Source organism: Muscardinus avellanarius, assembly GCF_963383645.1.
Source record: "Muscardinus avellanarius genome assembly, chromosome: 16".
Classification (NCBI taxonomy): Eukaryota; Metazoa; Chordata; class Mammalia; order Rodentia; family Gliridae; genus Muscardinus; species Muscardinus avellanarius.
In genome coordinates this window covers 48,071,510-48,093,851 of record NC_137802.1, presented here as the reverse complement: position 1 = coordinate 48,093,851, position 22,342 = coordinate 48,071,510, and the positions used below count along the sequence as shown (strand labels likewise).

At 46.1% G+C, this 22,342-nt stretch overlaps 1 protein-coding gene across 1 annotated transcript in view; it reads right to left on the bottom strand.

Moving 5' to 3' along the window:
* Positions 1-7,791: 7,791 nt before the first annotated feature.
* Positions 7,792-22,342, bottom strand: part of SOCS7 (suppressor of cytokine signaling 7) — a gene marked incomplete at its 3' end in the record, with an annotated part of 34,444 nt that continues 19,893 nt past the window's right edge. The window contains exons 5-9 of the mRNA XM_080713413.1: positions 21,641-21,771; positions 20,969-21,137; positions 15,789-15,917; positions 8,468-8,603; positions 7,792-7,912 (exon numbers count right to left, since the gene is read on the bottom strand). Coding sequence (XP_080569539.1) covers positions 7,792-7,912; positions 8,468-8,603; positions 15,789-15,917; positions 20,969-21,137; positions 21,641-21,771 — 686 coding nt within the window. The remainder of the gene's footprint in view (positions 7,913-8,467; positions 8,604-15,788; positions 15,918-20,968; positions 21,138-21,640; positions 21,772-22,342) is intronic.

Below are 22,342 nucleotides of genomic sequence, written 5' to 3'. Positions count from 1 at the left end.
AAACAGCTTTCCCTCTCCCAACCCACCCTCTGACCCTCCCACCCCATTTAAGATTGGCCTGCAAGTCTATTTTAACCATTTAGTCATTTTTTATAGTTTATGAAAATAAATTATACAGCAACTATTTTAATAAATTAAGCACAAAAAGGGAGAGTAAAGGAGGAAAACTAAACGGGAAGACAGAAACCAGGCCACGCTTTGGCTTGGAGGGAAGGAGTGGCCAGAGAGGACAGAGTGGTTGCAGGGTGTGTGGCTCCCCTTCTGGTGAAGAGCTGGCAACCACCTGAGCTCAGAGTGACACCCCCTTCGTTGAGATTCTTAAAAATAACCAAAATGTACAGCAGCGGCTGTGCCATGGGCAGCACCAGTTTGGGCATCCCACCAACCAGTCTGCCCAAGAGCGTGCCTGGATCCCGCTGTCCCTCAAGGGAGCACCAGGGAGGGAGTCGGCAGACCAGCCTGCCCACTCCACCCGAGCTGGTCAGGGAACTGGATGCAGCTTTGCGCACGCTGCCCGTGCAGAACACGATCGCCCCGCGTTCTCGCCAAGGGTGTCCTCTGTTCCCAACACTCTATCTCCAGGAGCAACCAGACGTTCGTGTCTTCCTGCCGTGGCTGGCTGCTCTCGCCTGCCCCTGAGGCTTCTTGGCTTGTGGAGGAGGGGGAGGGGGGAGCAGTGCCAGGTGCCCTCACACCCCTCTGGAGATGAGATGGGGTGAAGGGGGGCACACAGCATGCAGGACTGGCTTCCCAGGAGGTAGATGAGAATGGGAGGGGAGGTGAAGGTGCAGGGAGGCCGGGAAGGGAGACAGAAGAAACTGGTGACCCTATCGGGAAGGCCAAGAGCAACGCAAGGACAGACATGTGACGTCTGCGCATAAAGAAAGGTCTTTCTCTGGCAGATGAGAATATTCTAGATGCAACTCATTCCTCCATTTTTTAACTGCAGTACCTGAGTCCCTGGGGCCTGTCTCTGATATCGACCCCATCTCACTCCTCCCAAAGCTTTGCTCAAGCCTGCCTGTCATTTTGTGCTGAGCACGAAGCCTCCGATGTCAAAACAGGATATATCATGGGGACTTGCAGACTTTTGTGGCCCAAAAATCCTATAGCTATCATAATGCGGCAAATTTTTCTTTTTTTTTTTCTTTTTTAATAAAAAAGTTTTACTCCCCAGGAGCAAATAAATCACTTTGAACTACTGATAAACACTGCTGCAGTGAAAAGAAAGATGGCTACATGTATGCAATAGCACAAACTCAGTGTAAGGACAGCCGTGTCGACAATTAGAGATAAACCACTTACCATCCCCCCTTTCCCACAAACCAAACCCAGAGGATTCCCATAGGGAAAATGCCTAACTCAAAAGCTCCTCCCCTACGCACAGGGGCCATGTCATTCTCTTCAAAGTGGAAAACAAATCCCAGTCTCCCCCAGAGGAGATGCTCTCAACACCCCAGCTGGTAGCAAAACTTCTGCAAACAAAGACACACACACACACACACACACATGCGCCCGCGCACACACACAGACATGTAGACCTCCTTCCAGCAGCCACAGCTGTACCTCAGTGCCTAGTTCTCCAACTGCTAGGGAGAGCTAAGGGAGAGGCAGCGGGAAGTAAAGGCGCTCACCTGGGGCAGGAAGGTCCTCCCGGCCCCACCTCCGGCCGGGTTGGAGCTTCAAGCTGGCCGTGCTGTTCTGGGGGCTCAGGGTGAGGCTGGAGGAGCTGGCTCACTGGGGCACCTCAGCTCTGCCCTGCCCCTCACATGTGGCCTGGGAACTCTGACTACTCCCAATCCTTCTGGGACGTGAGCTATCTCCTCCTCACCCCCACCTCAACAGGGGCTTACACACTCAGCCCAAGTGAACAGGAGAGGAGAGCAGAGGCCACAGAAGTAGCTCCCCGCCAAGTCTTTCTTCACAGGAGCCCAGTGCTGCCACTGCGGCTCCGTCCTGGAGGGCTACACTCACTTCGCCTCGGCACGGGCGGGGCCAGGCCAAGACCATCCCTTTAGGGCCAGCTGTCACCTGCTCTAGCCTTGCACACGCGCTTCAAGTGCCAGCAGGTTGTAGCAGCAGTTGTCACTAGCTCACACTGGCTCATACCCACCCTGAGGAAGGTTACAGCAGCTCAGTTATAAATAAGTGAAGGTACAAATGCAGGGCCGAGGGTACTACCACCACCACCCTCGACTCGGAAACCGACAGCGGGTCCCCAGGAGGGAAAGCACGTCCCAGCTTGTGACCTGAACATACAACCACTAGACTGCATTTCAACTAGCACCGCAGAGCACCAGCAGGGGTGCAGGCCAAGTGCTGGCATGTGCCTAGCCCACTCCTGCGCCCTCTGCCCCCTCACTCCTCACAAGGCCCCCACGGGGCCCCCAACACCCATGCCAGGTGGAGACTGTCTCTCACGCTTCCATCTGCAGCCTCATCTACTGAGGAACGTCAGGCTAGTCTGAGCAGCGGCTAAAGCACAGAAAGACCACAGACAGCGGAGCACTCCTCCCCACGCCTCTGCAGCTGGTCTGTGTACCTGAGTGGAAGCCCTAGGGCCAGGGGTGCAGGGCTCTGCCTCCGCAAGGGCCTGAGCTGGCAGCAGTAAACAGGGAGTCCTGGCTGACAGGCAGGTGCCTGCTGACTCTGCCCTCAGCTCACCTCAGCACCCCTCAGCCTTCACAGCTGCCTGGCGCCTGAGGAGCTTCAGCTAGACGGCTGCACCGACACAGGCTTCTTTCCTGACGCTGCTGTAGGGGCTGTGCTGTTCAGCACACGCCATGCAGATTTCCGCTTCCTTGCTTTTTGGTCATGTTTTTCTTCTTGTCATGCTGCCCCCTCCTACAACCCAAAGCCTGATTTGGCACGGAGCTTCCCAGACCATCTGGTCTAGCCTGGCCTCACCCACTCTAAACATCTTTAGTGACAGTCCTCTATTCACCACCACCACGAGTCCTTCTCCAGCTGCTTTATGTGTGGCAATCACCTGCAAGCGTCCTTGGGCCAGGGATCATGTATATGTTTTCCACGGTTTCTAGCCCAGAGACACACACACACAAACACACACACTAGAAAACATTGTTTAAATTATGGATGGCTCAGCCGGGCGTGGTGGTGCACGCTTGTAATCCCAGCATTCAGGAGGCTAACACAAGGGGGATCGTGGTTCACAGCCAGCCTCAGCAACTTAGTAAGGCCCTTTGCAACTCAGTGAGACCCTGTTTCAAAATAAAGAATAAAAAACAGGGCTGGGGGTGTAGCTCAGAGGTGGAATGCCCCTGGGTTCCATCCCCAGTACTGCCAAAAAAAAAAAAAATATATATATATATATATATATATATATATATATGGATATGGGTGGCTAAAATAGGGATGGGGGAATCCCAGACCTTTAGTGGCAATATTAGCCACTCAAGGACCTCAATGGACTCCAGACTTCAAGGTCTACAGAGGGTGGCACTTTCTATAAGATGGCAAGTGAGCTGCATCCTGCAGAGGCAAGACTAACAGGTTAGGCCAATCTCTGGAACCACAATCCCAATTAGTTGATAAGACAGTGCTACAGGCCAAGAAAAAAAAAGAACCTATCAGAAGTGGGCTGAGATTATACTGCAAAGCTCAGTGTGGGATATTTCTTTACTGCCAGCTGATGATGCAAGTTTCCTCTCTGTTCAGCTACTAAGTTAAAGACTGGTCTTCTATGAAAAGCATAAAGCTGAAGGCCAGTGCTTCCAGATGAGGCAGTTTTACAAATTACCAAGATACTGGGTTCTCACCCCAAAACATCAGGAAGCACAAACCCAACAACGTGATTTATCTTGTGAGCTGGGCAGACGTAAGCACAGAGAACCCAAAAGAGTCAGCCTCAAGGACACTTACTGCAGAAAAGTAATGAAGACCCAACAGCTGTCACAGTAACCTCCCCCCAGAGGAATTCTCCAAGAAAGCAAATTCACAATGTTTTATGATTTAGCAATGGTCAGCTGCAAAAAAATTAAAAGGACCACTAAAAAACACTGAGTTTTTCTCCTCTGTCCACATCAACCTGGAAAACAGGTAACTCTCAAAATCAGCATCCGACAGACTTCTCAGTAAGTGGAGGGCCATGGGATCAGGAAACATCTTTGTTGCTAGAATAAACTAGAAAAGACACAGAAAAATGGAGAAGCCCTTGCTACCTCCCATCCCAGGAGTGAGATGACAGAGGTAAGCCTAAAAACATAGACGCGATGCTCTCTTCCTCTGAACTAAGGAAATCCCTTCAAGGCTGGGACGCGTGCGCTTTCCTCCACAGGAGCACGCAGCTTGTCTCTCGCCTTCCCGCACACTCCCTCTCACCAGCTGACAGAGTGCGGAGGGAGAGCTGACTCTGAAGCCCTGGACATGGTTTGCCACGAACCACCTGGAGCATGCTCTGTTAACCTCAGCAGCCCGTGACTGGAGCGCTGGAGCGTGGAGCTGCTCAGGTGATGAGAACAGTACTGCCTGACAGCGGGCAGAGAACAGTGTCGCCATGACTGGAGTGCAATGTAGTTACCTCAAGAGGGAGGGCTGAGGAGGGTGGAGGGAGAACAGTGTTAACTTCAGGTCACAGAGCTTAAAGAATTAATTAAGTAAAATAAAACTAATATAGCTTCCATGAGAGGTGATTCTGAAATTAGGTTCCTAAACCCTAAAAAGGAAAGGATGTGAGGAGTCACCGTTTCCTCCAGCAAAAGCCAGTTGCCAGTTTTTGTCCAACAATCTTCTCTTCCAGATGACCTGCTCTGCTTTCTCCAGAAATCCTGCTCCTACTGAAGCTGGCAATGAGCAGATTCTCCTTCCCTCCAACTTCCCATCCTGTTTTGCACCTCTCTAGCCCCTCCTCCCTTCTGCAAGGCTCATGGTGAAGACCCCAACTCTGCTTTTGGCACCAGCTGAATGACTGGCCCTGTCCTCCCTGCCCTGGAGACCTGCTCACCCTTCACACCATGTGCACTCCAAAGGGCACAAACCCCAGCTGCCTTCCTGGTGAGTTTTCCTTACTGAGAAATACAAATATCAAAACAAAACTTTTGAAAAGAAACAGTGTTGAGACTTCCAGTGTTCCAAGGAGCTCATCTAGTTGGGACGTCACAGGGTGGGTGTGAATGGTAGAGCCCTCGCTCAGAGTGGCTGTGTGCTTCATCCAAACCCCAGGCTGCAGGAGAAACTGAAATCTCTGCACAGAGAATGCCAACCCTTCCTATTCCCTTTCTCCTCATTCTTCTTCTCATGGTAGCTTCGTTTAGTTCCTCAAACTGGAGCTCGGCAACCAAATGCCTAGGTAAGAAAAGAAGAAGAAAAAACTTAGAATGGCTCAACAGAGTAGAACCAAAATGGAGCAAAAGAATAGCCTCCCTGCTGGAGGGGCACAGCTCAAGAGCAGAGCAGGCGCTGGGTATGGTGGCTCAGGCCTACGTCCTAGCTACTGGGGAGGCTGAGGTGGAAGGATTACGTAGGCCCAGAAATTCAAGGCCAACCTGGGCAACATAGCAAGACCATATCACAATAAAAATACACACAAAAAAACACAAAAACTTAAAAAAAAAAAAAAAAAAGACTGGAGCCTGGATAGTCAAATGTTTCCACACATAATGTAGCTGGTTGAAGATGTAGGATGGCCTCTCTGGAGGTCTGAAAAGATTATGCCTTTAGTGTGTGGTGGTGGGTGGGAGACTGAGACAAGAGAAATGCAGGTTGAGGACAGCCTCAGCAAGTAGTAAGACTCTCATCAACCTAGAGAGACCCTGTTTCAAAATAAAAAAAAAATAGGGCTGAGGGTATAGCTCAGAGGTGGGATGCCCAGTGCCACCCCACACACACACAGGACCTTCCCCTTGGCAAGTGCTACTTCCCCTTCCCAGGAGTCCTCAGGCCCAAGCCTGGAGCGAGTATAGCATTATGCTATTCTTTGTCACAGCAAAAAGGGACGCTGAGAGCTCAGTTCAAACTTTTGCCATACACGACTGCTTCCACATGCATGCCAGATGGCTACCCACTGGCGGCACCTCGTCTCTCCATGCTCCACTCCACCTCAGGCAGGGCCCATGTACATATGGGTCCTCTGATGCGGAATGCTCTCCTCCCAGATGTCCCTGTGGCTGCCCTGTTGATACCCAGACCTCATGAAGGCTCTCCTGATCACGCACACCTTAGTGCCCTGCTACTAACCACTAAAGTTCGTCTTATTTTCCTCAGAACACGTACAGCTGCCTGAAATTAGCCTATTCATCTGCTTAAATGTTCACTGCTTGGCTTTCCCTACAAGTAGCTCAGTGAGAACAGGGCCTTTGACTGCCTGTTAGGAACTTTATTCCCAATTCACTCTGGATACCTAACAAATAAGATGGTATTGGCTGAATGACAACTCAGAAAAACTCTCCCATTTTTGGACCCCCGTTAACAAAAAGGCTCTTCTAAAAAAGTTAGGCTGAAATGTAACTCATGCAACTTACACTCCTTTTCCTCCTTTTGTGGTACTGGGAGTGTAGCCCGGAAGCAGCCCCTGGATTCTACCCCCAGTACCACCAAAAAAAAAAAAAATAGGACTGGGGGTGTAGCTCAGAGGTAAAATGCCCCTGGATTCCATCCCCAGTACCGGAAAAAAAAAAAGAGGGGGGGGATAAAGAAAAACCCATGGGACACCAATACCAGCTGTCACTCTCCACTGGAAACAGAGAAAGTAAAGAGATTAAAGTCTTTCCTCAGTCTGAGGCAGTTACTCCCGTTGGTTTGTTTTGTATGGGGGATGGGACTGAGGGACACAGAAGGTTAGAGGAGAAGCCCAGGTATCCAGTGCTTAGCAATGACACCCACACTAAGGGAAAATGGAACCACTGCAAACTGGCAGTAGATAATAGAATGTGAGCTCTTACTCAGCCAACACCACCAAAATCACAGTTCCCTTCAACTATATTCCTTACTTACCTCAAACTCTCTTTTTTTCCTGTGAGGGAGGGTAGTGTGGATTGAACTCAGGGCATTCTACTGCCAACCTACATGCCTAGCCCAATTTTACTTTTTATATTGAAACAAGGTCTTGCTAAGTTGCTGATGCTGATCTTGAAGCTGCAATCCTCCTGGTCTCAGTCTCCTAAGTACATCCCACTTGCCTCAAACTTTCAAAGTTAACTTTAGTGTAGCTTGAAAGGCTGATTAGAATTCACTTGCATAAACCAGTATTCCAAGATATTTAATGGAGAATAAATGACTCAGTGTAGCAATGGGAGAATAGCCTCTGAAATAAATTAATTCCTCCATTCTCTTCAATAAATTACTTTGCAGTGGCTCCAAGGCTCTTTCTCCTTATCCCCATAACCCAAGCTGTGGGACTTGGTAGAGCCCCTGCTGAAGTACCTACTGCAAACAAAGGCATGTTTCATCCCCTCAGAAGGTTCTCCTCCCCTTGGCTTCCTACTTTATGTATCATTTGTGCATCAACAGGGAGATCAGCCAAGACAAGTCGGAGAGAAAGCTGAACACTCAGCTCTACTTGTGTTTCCTCCTCCTCATTTATATTCAGCAGTTAGCTTGCACGTTGCTTGGCAAATACTCTTTATGCCCTTCGTGTTTGCTCTTCTCTCAAATGGGGCATGTGCCCCTCTGAGGAGCCCATTTGTCCTATCCACTAATTCCACGGCCAGATGCCTGGATTGGAGTATGCTTTGGAGGGTGGAAGGCTCAACACATGTCGAGAGCTGCTGGGTCCACACACCAGACAGGGAAGCAAGAGCTCCTACCCTCGGTGGCAACCAGCAGGGCCCCTCGCTACGTGGAGGGTTCCACCTCTTGCTTCTGTTTGGAAATAAGCTGCGCTTCCTTTAGAGACAGGTATACCTCTTCCTGAGGATCGTAGTAGTAGAATTTTCGGATATAAGAGATCAGAGGTCTGTAAAAAATAAGAAGGATACACACATAGTGTTATTAGTATAAAATATAAAAGAAATGCCAACTTTATTCAACTCTTTCTCTTTACTCCCTTAATCTTGACCTGAAACTACACCTAAGACTTTCTGCCAACCTAATACAATTCTCATTTTCTCACTTATCACAGTTCTGTCTCGTGTGTGTGTGTGTGTGTGTGTGTGTGTGTGTGTGTGTGTGTGTGAGATGGGGATCAAATCTGGGACCTCCTGCAAGCTAGGCAAGTGTTCTACCACCCAGCTACACCTCCAGCCCTGTCTCCCTAGATCTTAACCACTCCCACTCCACTCTTCATAGGATCTGAAGAAGGCAGGCCAATACACTCACCTTCCTCCCTTTTGGCTGCAATGTGACAGATCTAGAATTAGTGCTGAGACACAGGAGAGGTGAAAGAATGATGCTCATGACTATTTTATGCCAGGCTCTCTGCCTGTATAAGCAGCTTGCGGGCCTTACTGACATTTCTAATTCACCCTCCATACTCCCCACTCCTGCCCCAACCCTCATCACCCCACTGTACTTAGGCAGTGGAAGATCCGGGATGTGATCTATCCGGACAAGCTGTCGGATCCGGAATCTGCAAAGGTGCTGAAGGGATTTGACATTGCTGAATCGGGACACTGGATAGAGCAACTGGACTGGAGTTGGTGGCAGTCCTTTGAGAATGAAAACGAAGAGAAATATTCAGAGGGAACAATGCACCTAACCACAACTCTTTTTTTTTTTTTGGGGTGGTACTGGGGGTGGAACCCATTGGCTTTCTACCTCTGGGCTATACTCCCAGACCTATTTTCTATTTTATTTGAAAACAGGGTCTCACTAAGTTGCTGAGAGCCTTACTACGTAGCTGAGGCTGGCTTCGAACCCGTGCGATCCTCCTGTCTCAGCCTCCCAAGCACGGGGATTACAAGTGTGCGCCACCACGCCCGGCAAAATGGGGCTTTTTTATAGCTCATATATCTATTTTGTGCAAAAACAGTTCCAAAAAGGGCCACTGGGGCCAGGCGTGGTGGTGCACACTTGTAATCCCCGGGCTTGGTAGGCAGAGACAGGAGGATCCTGCAGGTTCGAAGCCAGCCTCACTGGCTTAAGAGACCCTGTTTCCAAATAAAATATAAAATAGGTCTGGGAGTGTAGCCCGGAGGTAGAAGGCTCCTTTTGCAGAAGCATCACTACCCTATTTCATGCTCAAGGGAACTTATTTACTCTGCTGAATGACTGTGTGTGCGTGCGCGTGTGTGTCTGTGTGTGCTCGTGCGTACGATATTAGTGATTGAACTCCAAGAACACTTTACTACTGAGCTATATCCTCAGTCCTTTTTATTCTTTAAGACAGGGACTCTGGGCTGGGGTATAGCTCAGTGACCAGAATGCTTACCTAGCATGCCCAAGGACTTGGGTGTGATCCTCAACACCACACACACACACACACACACACACACACACACACACACGCACACACGCACACATGCACGCACGCGCATGTACACGCAAAGAGACACACGGTTTGAGACAGGAGCTTGCTAAATTACCCAGACTGGCCTCAAACTTCTGATCCTCCTGCCTTAGCCTATAAAGTAGTCTGGATTACAAGCCTATTCCACATGCCCATCTTCCCCAGAAGCATTCTTAACAGCCGAGAATCTTGCTCCCCAAAACAGCCCAGTGAATAATGCCAAGCTAGAGACTTTGTTTGAGGCTCAGTAGCCAATCCCAGGTTAAGATTCTCAAGCAAGGACAAGAATCAAAAGCCTCTCTGTTGGGAATGGGAGATACTTATTCAGCATTATCTAACAGCATTCTCAAGGTGAGGACTCAGGCTGTTCACAAGTGCCGTAGTTTGGATATAGTGTTTCCAAAGGGTTGTGTGGAAGCTTGGCCCCCTCTGTGGCAGAACCTTTTAAAAGGTGGGGTCTAAAAGAAGGTGACTATGTTATGGGGACTCCATGTTTAAAAGGGATCGGTCTCCTAGGAGTGTGTCAGGTCTTTGGTACTGAATTAGGTCCGTTGACAATGGGTTGTTCTAAGTGAACCTGGCACCTCCTCTCAATTCCTCTTCTGCACACATTCCTGCCACTGTAATGGCATCTGTCACTGATGCCATCCACCAGGAGGCCCTTACCAGAGCCCAGACGATGCCATACCATGCTCTCCAGAACTATAAGTTAAATAAACATTTTTCTTTTTTTTGTGGTACTGGGGATTGAACCAAGAGGAATTCTATTCCACCCAGCCCTAATTTATTTTTATTTTTATTTTGAAACAGGGTCTTACTGGGTTGGTGAGAGTCTCACTACTAGCTAAGGCTGACCTTGAACCTGCAATCCTCCTGCCTCAACATCCCAAGTACTAGAATTACAGGTATGTGCTACCACACCTGGATAACCTTTTTTAATAACTTACTCAAAGAAGCTGGGTGTGGTGGTACATGTTGGTAATTCCAGGATTTGGGAGGCTGAGACAGGAGGATCATGATTTGCAGCCAGCCTCGGCTACTTAGTGAAGCCTTCTGCAACTCAGTGAGACCCTGTTTCAAAAATCAAGAATAAAAGCTGGGTGTGGTGGCACACGCTTGTAATCCCAGCATTCAGGAGGCTGAGACCAGAGCATTGCAGTTCGTGGACAGCCTCAGCTACTTAGTGAGGCCCTCCGCAACTTAGTGAGACCCTGTTTCAAAATAAAGAATAAAAAATAGGGAAGGGGGTGTAGCTTGGAGGTCAAATGCCCCTGGATTCCATCCCCAAACCTGCAAAAATAAACAAACAAATAAAGAAAGAATAAAAAATAGGGGAGGAGGTGTAGCTCAGAGGTCAAATGCCCCTGGGTTCCATCCCCAGACCTGCAAAAAAAATAAAATAAAGAATAAAAAATAGGGCTGGGGGTATAGCTCGAAGGTAGAATGTCCCTGGGTTCCATCCCCCATACTTCAAAATAATAATATAAATAAATAAAATAAATAAATAAATAAATAAAGTTCTCAAGTCTCAGGTATTTTGTTAGAGCAAAAGAAAACGAACCAAGATAAGAGAGCTCCCTACAAAATTCCAGCTGTAGTAGAAAGACTGGTAAGTAGAAAGCAAGAACTGAAATAAAAGTTGATAGGCCTATCGTTCCTGCCATTTACTTCATGCCAGGACAATCAGGTTTAGCCACCTTTATTCATTCCTTGCCAGCATTCCCTTTTCTGCTTCTGAAGTTATGTTGGGTTATAGAAACAGAAAAAGAGATGATGATGCTTTTTTTTTTTTCTCCAAAGTACTGGGGATTGAACCCAGAGGCACTCTACCTCTGAGCCATACACTCGTACACTTTTTTTTTTTTTTTTTTTTAGTACTTGGGATTGAACCCAGGGGCATTTTACCTCCAATCTACACTCCCAGACTGATTTTTTTTTTTTTTCAGTACTAGGGATGAAACCTAGGGGTATTCTAGCTCCTAGCTATGCCCCCAACCCTATTTTTTATTCTTTATTTTGAAATAGAATCTTACTGAGTTGCAAAGGGCTTCACTAAGTAGCTGAGGCTGTCCGAGAACCGTGATCTTCCTGTCTCAGCCTCCCAAATGCTAGGACTACAAGAGTGCACCACCATGCCTGGCTTTATTCTTTATTTTTGAAATAGGGTCTCACTAAGTTTCAAAGAGCCTCATTAAGTAGATGAGGCCTGCTGAAAACATGTGATCCTCCTGTCTCAGCCTCCCAAGTACTGAAATTACAAGCATGTACCACCATGCCCAACTTTTTATTTTATTTATTTTATTATTTATTATTTATTTATTTGTGGTACTGGGGTTCCTGGAAACCCTTCTACCTCTGGGCTACACTCTCAGACCTATTTTATACTTTTATTTAGAAACAGGGTGATCCTCCTGTCTCCACCTCCCATGCACAGGGATTACAAGTGTGCACCACCACATCCGGCTATATTATTATTATTATTATTATTATTATTATTAGTAGTAGTAGTAGTAGTAGTAGTAGTAGTAATAGTAGCAGTAGTTGTTGCTGTTGTAGTAGTAGTACCTGGGGTGGAACCCATGTGCCTTCTACCTCTGGACTACACTCCCAGACCTATTTTATACTTTATTTGGAAACAGGGTCTGACTAAGTTGCTGAGAGCCTCACTAAGTAGCTGGGGCTGACTTCAAATCTGTGCGATCCTCCTGTCTCAGCCTCCCAAGAGAGCTGGGATTACAAGCATGCGCCACCATGCCCAGCTTTTATTTTTTATTTTGCAACAGGTTCTTACTAAATTGCAAAGGGCCTCACTAAGTAGATGAGGCTGGCTACAAATCTGTGATCCTCTTGTCTCAACCTTCCAAGTACTCGGATCACAAGTATGCACCACCATGTCTGGCTTATAATGAAGCTTTTAGAAGAATAACAACTACAGTTGTGTGGACAAGCTGGGATTGGTGCTACTCAGTGCAGAAGTGCCTGTAGAGACTCCAGTCAAGCTCAAGGGGAGCTGCACACCCTCATCAGGCTCTGTGCTGGGGAATCCCAACCCCCAGTGCCACAGAACAAAGATACCCGCCCATAACAGCAGGGACACTCAAACAGGTTCAAGGGAACTAAGACTATCTTGGTTCAATAAACAAAGGGACTATGGAAGGTAAATAAGCAAACTATCCTGAGAAAGAATTGGAAATAAAAAAATTTTTGAAAGAATTCTTTGTCTGCCATTATCATATCAAAAGAAATTCTGTAGGCACACTGGTAGGGGAAAAAGATCTACAATTATTGGGGTATAGTTTCAAACAGTTTTTCTATTTTATTTTGTGGGTCTGGGGATTGAATCCAGGGGCAGTCTACCTCCGAGCTACACCCTCAGCCCTATTTTTGATTCTTTATTTTGAAACAGGGTCTGAATCGCAAAGGGCTTCACTAAGTAGTTGAGGCTGGCCATGAACTGCAATCCTCCTGTCTCAGCCTCCCAAATATTGGGATTACAAGCGTACACCACCATGCTTGGCTCTAAGTTACTTTTTAGAGTAGCTTTTTTTGGTGCTACTGGGAGTGAAACCCAGGGACCTTCTACCTGTTAGCTATACTTCCGCCCCTTTGAAAACACAGGGTCTCCCTAAATTGCTGATAGCCTCACCAAGTTGCTGAGGATAGCTTGAACCTGTGATCCTCCTATCTCAGCCTCCCAAATACTGGGATTATAAGTGTGTGCCACTACATCCAACTGTAACTGAACTTTTGAGCCTCAGCCTCAGTTTCCTCATAGGCAAAATGAAAATAGCCTTATTTAATAAACTGACCTTGATGCTCTTACCAAAATTAGAGACATTTATTGTTTTTGTTTTGCAGGTCTAGGGATGGAACCCAGGGGCATTCGACCTCCAAGCTACAGCCCCTGCCCTATTTTTTATTCTTTATTTTGGAACAGGGTCTCACTGAGTTGCACAGGGCTGCACTAAGTAGCTGAGGCTGTCCGTGAACCACGATGCTCTGGTCTCAGCCTCCCGAAGGCTGGATTACAAGCATGTGGCACCACGCCCGGCGAAATTAGAGATATTTAAACCAAGAAACTAACCAAGTATCTGGCACATGATAGGCACTCGACAGTAGCAAACATTAGAAGGTCTAGCCCTTAATATAATGTCAAGAATCTTAAAGTTAAAATCCTTCAGGTGGGGAACATTCATGGCATGAAATGAACTGTCCTGTGAAGGGCAAGACTCCACAAAGTCAATACTCAGCAAGCAGCGAAATGCTGCAGAGTCCACTCCTGAGAGTTGCCTGGTTTGCCCTTGTACCCTGCCCTTGGTAATCACGCCATGCTTGGTATATTGTGCTGAACATGCGCTCTTCTTGCCTTTGTCTTCTTTCCTGCCCTCTCTTTGAGACTATGAGCTCTCTGAGGGCAGTCATGAGGCATTAGCACTGAATTACAAAATAAACATTTGTTAAATAAGTACTCCAAAAAGCCACAAACTTTAAGAATTGCTAAGCAGAGTCAATTCCTGAGGGAGGTTTCTAACTTTCCTTTTAACCAAGTCAAATGTATGATACCCAAATGTGTTGACAGCACTGAATCAAATACTAAATGAAGTGGGAATTAATACAGTTTACACCTTGTCATGTCTCATTTAAATCAAGATTATACAAAACATTCCTGTCACCTGATTCAGTCCTGTTACTGATGTTCTTCCCAAGGCTCCCTTGCAAGTCCCATTTATTAGTGCAATTTCTTGGCACCATGTTTAAGAATCTTAATTTTTTTTTATTTTTTGTACTAGAGGCCTTCTACCTCTGAGCTATACCACCAGCCCTATTTTATTCTTTTATTTTGAAGCAGGGTCTCACTAAGTTGCTGAGTGCCTAAGTTGTTGAGGCTAGCTGGGAATCTCTGATCATCCTTTCTCCGACTCCCAAGTATTGGGATTACAAGTGTGCACTCCCACACTGGGCAAGAAACTTAGTTTGATTCAATGGGAAAGCATGAAGTTCTCTCTGTTTGTTTGTTTGTTTTTGTATTACTGGGGATTGAATCCAGGGGTATTCTACCTCCAAGTTACACCCCATCTTTTTTTTTTTTGCAGGTCTGGGGATGGAACCCAGGGGCATTCGACCTCCGAGCTACACCCACAGCCCTATTTTTATTCTTTATTTTGAAACAGGGTCTAAATTGCAGAGGGTCTCACTAAGTAGCTGAGGCTGTCAGCAAACCGCAATCCTGTCTCAGCCTCCCAAATCCCAGGGGATTATAAGCATGGCACCACGCCCGGCTTATCCCATCCTATTTTTTATTCTTTATTTTGGAACAGGGTCTCACTAAGCTGTGGAGGCCTCACTAAGTAGCTGAGGCTGGCTGCGAACCTGCGCTCTCCCTGTCTCAGTTTTCCATGTACTGGGATTACAAGTGTGCGCCACCACGCCTGGCTGAATTTCTCGTTTTAAGTTTGATTTGTATTCTGTATATATATGATATATATGATATATACACTTATCATTTTGCCTTACACCATGCTATAGAAACAGATTCTACCAAACCATCCCTTGAGAGTATACAGACACCTCCCTGAGCGGCCAAGAAGGACAAAACAGCCACACCAGCAAGGCTGGGAACAGCTCAGAGCTCCCAAATGGACAGAAGTTTTTGTTTTAACAATAATAAGGGCAGCAAAATACAACAAAAAATATCTACTCTTTGACAGCAAGTTTAGCAAAATGAGGGCAAACCCACGGCTAGCATTTCCTAACAGCCTGTGACTGGCTCCACTTCCTAGACACTCACTACTGCCTTTCTGGTAAACACTGGCTTACATTCCCTGTTCAACATGCCCAGATTGGTAACAAGAAGCCATCTCAGAATGTCAAATGTTTATATGCTGCCTGGACATCAGAAGTGGGAGTTTGAGTTTTCTCATTCACATGGTCAAAGAACCAAAGATTCCTCCTCAGAAATCCCACAGCGCCGGGCGTGGTGGCACACGCCTGTAATCCCAGCATTCGGGAGGCTGAGACCAGAGGATCGCGGTTCGAGGACAGCCTCAGCTACTTAGTGAGGCCCTCTGCAATTCAGTGAGACCCGGTTTCAAAATAAAGAATAAAAAATAGGGCAGGGGGAGTAGCTTGGAGGTCGAATGCCCCTGGGTTCCATCCCCAGACACCCCCCCCCAAAAAAAAAAAATCCCACAGCATTGTGGGATTAATGCACAAAGGCAGAGGATTAGCCACTGGATTCTATAGGAAGAGTAGATGCTATAACAACCAGGAAAAAAAGCTTCTAGTAAGTGTGGCCTTTGTGTATGGGGGAGGGATTGAGGGGCATTTTGATACTATACTGGATCACACTCAAGAATTAAGTTAAATAATATAACTATAGCCTTACCTGGAACCCTGGATCTCAAGAAATAGAGAAACTTCCCATTTTTGGAGTGCATGATGGCTCTTTTAATGAATTCTACCACAGACTGACATCGATCCTCAAACTTGGGATGACACCATAGGCTGAAGGTTCCTGCCATGGAAAATTAAAACATGAGCATCTCAAAACATACTTTGTTTAACAATAATTCTCACTTTTGGGAGAACAATTTGTGAGCAAGCTGGGTCCAAAGTGCCTGAAGCCACTTGTTTCTGCTTATCCCAGGGGCATTCTACCTCCCAGCTACACCTCTAGCCTTTTTTTCCTTTCCTTTTCTTCTCCTTTCCTTCCTTCCTTCCTTCCTTCCTTCCTTCCTTCCTTCTTTCTTTTTCCTTTTTCTTTTTGTGATACTGGGGATTAAACCCAGGGGCCTTCTACCTCCAGGCTGCACTCCCAGATCTATTTTATATATATTTTCTAGAAACAGGGTCTCACTAAGTTGCTAAGAGCCTCACTAAATAAAGAGCTAAGGCTGGCTTTGAACCTGTGTGATCCTCCTGTCTCAGTCTCCCAAGTACTGGGATTAAAGTGTATGCCACCATGCCTGGTTTCATTTTTATTTTGAAACAGGATCTTGCTGTGTTGCTGAGGGCCCCACTAAGTTGTGAACTGGCCTTGAACCTGTGATCCTGCTGTCTCAGCCACCCAAGTACTGAGATTATAAGCATGCGTCACCATGCCTGGCAAGATATTGCCTTTAACAAGACATAAATTAGATAGGCCTATTAAGTAAATATTAAATTTAAGTTAGAGCCAGCCAGGCATGGTGGCACATGCTTGTAATCCCAGTACTTGGGAGGCTGAGACAGAAGGATGGCAGGTTCAAAGCCAGCCTCAGCTACTTAGACTCTCTGCAACGTACTGAGACCCTGTTTCAAAATAAAGAATAAAAAATAGGGTTGGAGGTGTAGCTCAGAGGTAGAATGCCTCTGGGGCTGGGTATGGTGGTGCACGCTTATAATCCCAGCATCCAGGAGGATGGCGCAGGTTCGAAGCCAGCCTCGCTGGCTTAAGAGACCCTGTTTCCAAATAAAAATATAAAAATAGGTCTGGGAGTGTAGCCCGGAGGTAGAAGGGTTTCCAGGAACCCCAGTACCACCAAAAAAATTTTTTAAATAAAAAAATAAAAAAAAGAATGCCTCTGGGTTCAATCCCCATTACAAAAAAAAAAAAAAAAATTAAGTCAAAAAATACTCTAAAAAGATTTTGTCAAGTATGAACATAGGTGGGCATGGCAGTACATGTCCGTAATCCCAGGACTTGGGAAGCTGAGACAGGAGGACTGCAGGTTTGAGACCAGCCTCAGCAACTGAGACTCTCAGCAACCTAGCAAGGCCGTGTTTCAATATAAAAAATAAAACAGGAGCCAGGTGTGGTGGCACACGCTTATAATACCAGCATTTGGGAGGCTAAGACAGGAGGATCACAGTTTGCAGATAGCCTCAGCTACTTAGTGAGGCCCTCTGCAACTTAGTGAGACCGTTTCAAAATGAAGAATAAAGCCGGGCGTGGTGGCGCACGCTTGTAATCCCAGCATTCGGGAGGCTGAAACTGGAGGGTCACCGTTTGCAGACAGCCTCAGCTACTTAGTGAGGCCTCTGCAACTCAGTGAGACCTGGTTTCAAAATAAAGAATAAAAAATAGGGCAGGGGCTGTAGCTCGGAGGTCGAATGCCCCTGGGTTCCATCCCCAGACCCCCCACCAAAAGAATGAATAATAAAAAACAGGGTACAGGGTATAGTTTGGAGGTCGAATGCCTCTGGGTTCCATCTCCAGACCCGAGGGAAAAAAAAAAAAAAGAGCTCAGAGAGTGGATCACAGGCAGAATGTCACTTGGTTCAATACCTAGTACCAAAAAAGTATAAATATTAATCCTTAAATCATAGATTTCCTGTGTTTTTATATGTATATGCTTATTATATGTGCTAAGTCCTTATATATATAAAATACACACATTTCAAAGAACATGAGAAAAGACTATTATAAGCTGGGCATGGTGGTGCACACCTGTAATCCCAGTACTTGGGAGGCTAAGACAGGAGGATTGCATGTTCAAAGCCAGCCTCAGAAACTTAGGCTCTCAGCAACCTAGTGAGACCTTATTTCCAAACAAGAAATAAAATTGGGCTGGGGATGTAGCTTGGAGATAGAATGCCTTTGGGTTCAATACCTAATACCACACACAAAAAAGGAAAGAATACCATAGCAAAGACAAGTTAAAATGACATCCTCCTCAAAATGTAAGTCTTTGCCAGGCGTGATGGCGCACGCTTGTAATCCCTGCACTTGGGAGGCTGAGACATGAGGCTCGCACAGATTCGAAGCCAGCCTCAGCTACTTAGTGAGGCTCTCAGCAACTTAGTGAGACCATTTCCACATAAAATATAAAATAGGTCTGGGAGTATAGCCGAGAGGTAGAAAGCCTCAGGGTTCCAGCTCCAGTACCACCAAAAGAAAAAAAAAAAAAAGTAAGTCTTCAAGTATTCACAGAATAGCAGAGTAAAGACAGGCATAGAAGTTTTTGGGCCTCATTTATTCAGTGTGTGTTAAACAGAAAATAAAAAATTTCCTTCTTTTAATTTCCAAAACTATATGCCCCAACATATTACAAAGTTTCTATCTAAACCTTCAAAATCAAGCCGAGCATGGTGGTGGCGCACACTTGTAATCCCAGCATTTGGGAGGCGGAGACAGGAGGAGCTATTTAGTGAGGTCCTTTGCAACTTAGTGAGACCCTGTTTCAAAATAAATAATAAAAAAACAGGGCTAGGGGTGTAGCTCAGAGGTATAATACCCCTGGGTTCCATCCCAGTACCTCAAAAATATTAATAAATATAAAAATAAGTAAATAAATAAACTTCAAAATCCCAAAGGCTTCCAAGACATAAAAAATAAAACCAAAAAAAAAAAAAAAAAATCGAGGCCACTATAAATTCCAAAAGAATTTCCCACAAAAAGAATACAAATTAAGGATATTAATTACTCCAGAGAACTGTAGGTTTGAGTCTCTCAAGAGACTCTTACAGTATCACTTAAAAAGATGAAGACAAATGTCCCACTGCTAACTGGCCACTGAAAGGCCTACAAGGCTTCTATTAAAATCTCCATTTATCCAAGGAAGAAAAGTCCCTTTGAACAAAATGTAACTCAAGAATCACTTGAAAGAGTCTTATTCCTGGCATCACACCTATCAGAAACCTAAAGGCCCAGCACTTATCCATCATTCCCATATCTACTTATTATTTTAATGGGTTTAACAAAATGCTTCACTCTGAAATGCTTTGTTTTGCATTTTGCTTTTGTCTGTTTGCTTTTGGTGTCTGGGAACGGAGGCTGTAGCTCCCCCAGCCTGCCCCACGTTATCCAGTTCATTCTCAGGTCTGCAGAGGGAAGTTCTTTTCTCTTCATGCATCTCTGAGGTAGAGATGGGGACAGAGGAGACCTCGGCCAAGGCTACACTGACCTAAATAGCCACTTCCTGTCTCACAAGAGAAACAGATGAGGTAAGTCCAACGGAGTATAAGCTAAGAGGAGAAAAGGCACCATGTGGCCAAGAGAAACGCGACAGACTCTTATGAGAAGTAGAGCTTGTTTAAGGCTGAACAAATGGGGAAAGACCGAGGGAATGGCAGAGTAAGTAGGTCCCTGAAATGCCCTAAAGTTCTGTATACTGTTTTTTTGTAGCAAATGCAGTTTCTAAAAAAAAAAAAAAAAAAAAATGTATTAGTCAGCCCTACCACCCAATGACCATCACGAGTTTCTTTCCCAAGTCAAAGAAAGAATGCCCCAATTTACAATCCATCCAGAGGGCTGTGTTTAATAAGTTATCTTCTAGACATTCCTGAATGAAACACCATCTAACCGCAAAGGAAGCGGTACTACCTGGAAGACAGCAGACAGTCAAGAGCACCCTGATCTCACAAGTCCTCAGCACTCCAGTGAATGTTTCCCAAAAGACTACATAGCTGACCCCAAGAGAGGAAATTAACATCTTTATATTGCCTGCCAGGTAGTGACCACGGGGTAGAGATATTCTCATATATTTATGTCTAGAGATCCTGTGACTATTCTGTTCTGAATTTTTCTGCCTGATATATATATATAGAAATAATTACACATATTTATACATATATATGTATACTGTGTGTGCACATGCATGCATGTGCCACACCTCCAGCCCTGTTTTGTTTTGATTTTAAAATAGGGTCAGCTAGAGCCAGGCGTGGTGGCGCACGCTTGTAATCCCCATGGTTGGGAGGCTGAGACAGGAGGATCACACAAGTTCGAAGCCAGCCTCAGCTACTTAGTGAGGCTCTCAGCAACTTAGTGAAACTCTGTTTCCAAATAAAAATATAAAATAGGTCTGGGAGGATAGCTCGGAGGTAGAAAGCCTCTAGGTTCCAGCCCCAGTACCACCAAATAAAAATAGGGTCAGCTGAGTGTGGTGGCACATGCTTATAACAACAGTACTTGGGAGGCTGAGTCAGGAGGATCCCAGGTTTGCAGCCAGCCTCCACAACTTAGTAAGATGCTATTTCAGAAGAAAAGAATAAAAATAAGTCGGGTGTAGCTCAGAGGTTGAATGTCCCTGGCTTCCATCCCCAGTACCACACACACAAACACACACACACACACACACACACACACACACACACACACAAAAAAAAAACCCCAAAAAAAACAGAGTCTTGCTAAATTACTGAGGCTGGCCTCAAACCTGCAATCCTCCTGTCTCAGCCTCCCAAGTACTGGGATTACAGTTGTGTACCACCATGACCATCTTCTGGATGATAAATTTAATTAAGAACAAGCTTCGAATACTTTAATGGTCCTGAGTTACTTCTTGCTTTTACCAAGAGTTTTACTGGCTCTGTTCTCAGAAACCTCTTCAAGTAGTGTTGTTCCTCTTATTTATGAGATAAGATGCTGAGGAGACTCTTAGGTCTCCTTATTCTCCCTTTCCTACCTCCTCCCATATTTCTTCCAGTGACTGAAACCAGGGCCCATATCAACATTAATAAGCTTATGACATTTCCCCCTCTATTCCTAATTTTATCCCTATGAATCCTTCCTATGAAAGTCAGGTAGCACAGGTAGAAAGAGGCACGGAGGAGAAAGGTCCTCACAGCGCCAGCGCCTCCTACCTCTGTAGTGCTCCATTCTAGTGTGGTGGGTGATGCCCTGCGAGCGGAAACTGAGGCTCAGGATGTAGCGAGGGTCAGAGCTGTCCCGGACCAGGAAAGAGCCGTCCGGCTTCCCTTTCAGCTTCATCTCTGCATCTTCCCAATTCATGGGTCCCCAGTACCAACCACACTAGCAAAGGTAAGAAAAAGCCAAGTAGTTAACAAAAGGGAGAACTGTCAAAGTTTTCAGCACAATCTATTTTACCAGAAGAGAACCCCTCCCCCCGTTTTCTGAACACTTGAGTAGGCAGAAGCCGCCACAAGCTCTCAACCACCAGCAAAGAACATCAGGCTCGTTTTTCTTTTAAGTCCTCCAAAAAAATAAAAAAGACTAACTTTATAATTCCATTACAAGGGCCCTACAAAGAAAAGAAGAGGGAACTGGGTCAGTTATTTATCAAAATCTTAGGACATGTAAGCATTTCTCTACAACGTTCCTTCATCGTGTTCACTTTTCTTCCCCCAAATTCAGTTTTATTACATCTCTTGTACTATTAACAAGAACAGCATCCTGCTTTGTCACTGTAAATGTGGAGGCAAGGAAACCACTCTCCTTTAAAAACAGGGAGGGCCTAGGAACAGACCCTGGGCATGGGGGGAGAGTTGGGCCGCCAGGCCTGAGGCGCCACCTACCTTCTCCAGCTCCCGGAGGCTGGCCGCAAAGCTGCTGGAGTCAGGCCGGTAGAGGGGGCACTGGAGGTGCTGGGGGGGCTGGCTGTGCAGGGATTCGGCTGCTCGGATGGGAGCAATCCGGGGAAATGCATCTGTAGAGCAAGAGAGTGGGGTCATGTTTATCCTCACTGCTCCCACCTACAAACAGACCCTCCCCGCAAAAAGAGATGCTAACTGAAGAGGGGCAAGGCATTAGAAGCTAAGCTGGGAAGGGTAGAAGCCAAAGCAGTGGGAAAGAGCTGGATGGGCTGGAACAAAAAGCTGTGTGGGCTTGTGTAAGCTGTGAGGATGGGCGGGGGCATTTAACCCCAGGAAAGGGGTGAGGGAGCTGCTCACTAACCTGACTAAGGTGACTACTTCAGGGGCTTCACCAGCCTAGAGCGATGCCAACTTCTCCCACCTTGAAGTGAAGTGTCGATAAAGCAGCCTTGGAAATAGTGACTCGCTTACTTGCCCGGGAAGAGTAACGATTTGCCAGGCAGGTAGAAAAGAATGCAGATTTCATTCATTTTACTCCTGGGGGACTGGAGGCTGGCAAAGTAGTATGGGCTACTAAATGCTTGGTACTTATTTACAAGGCTGCAGTAAATACTAAAAACGTAGAAAAACCATAGGACTTTGAAAACCAGCAACATATTAAACCTCCTCACTATGCTGACATTA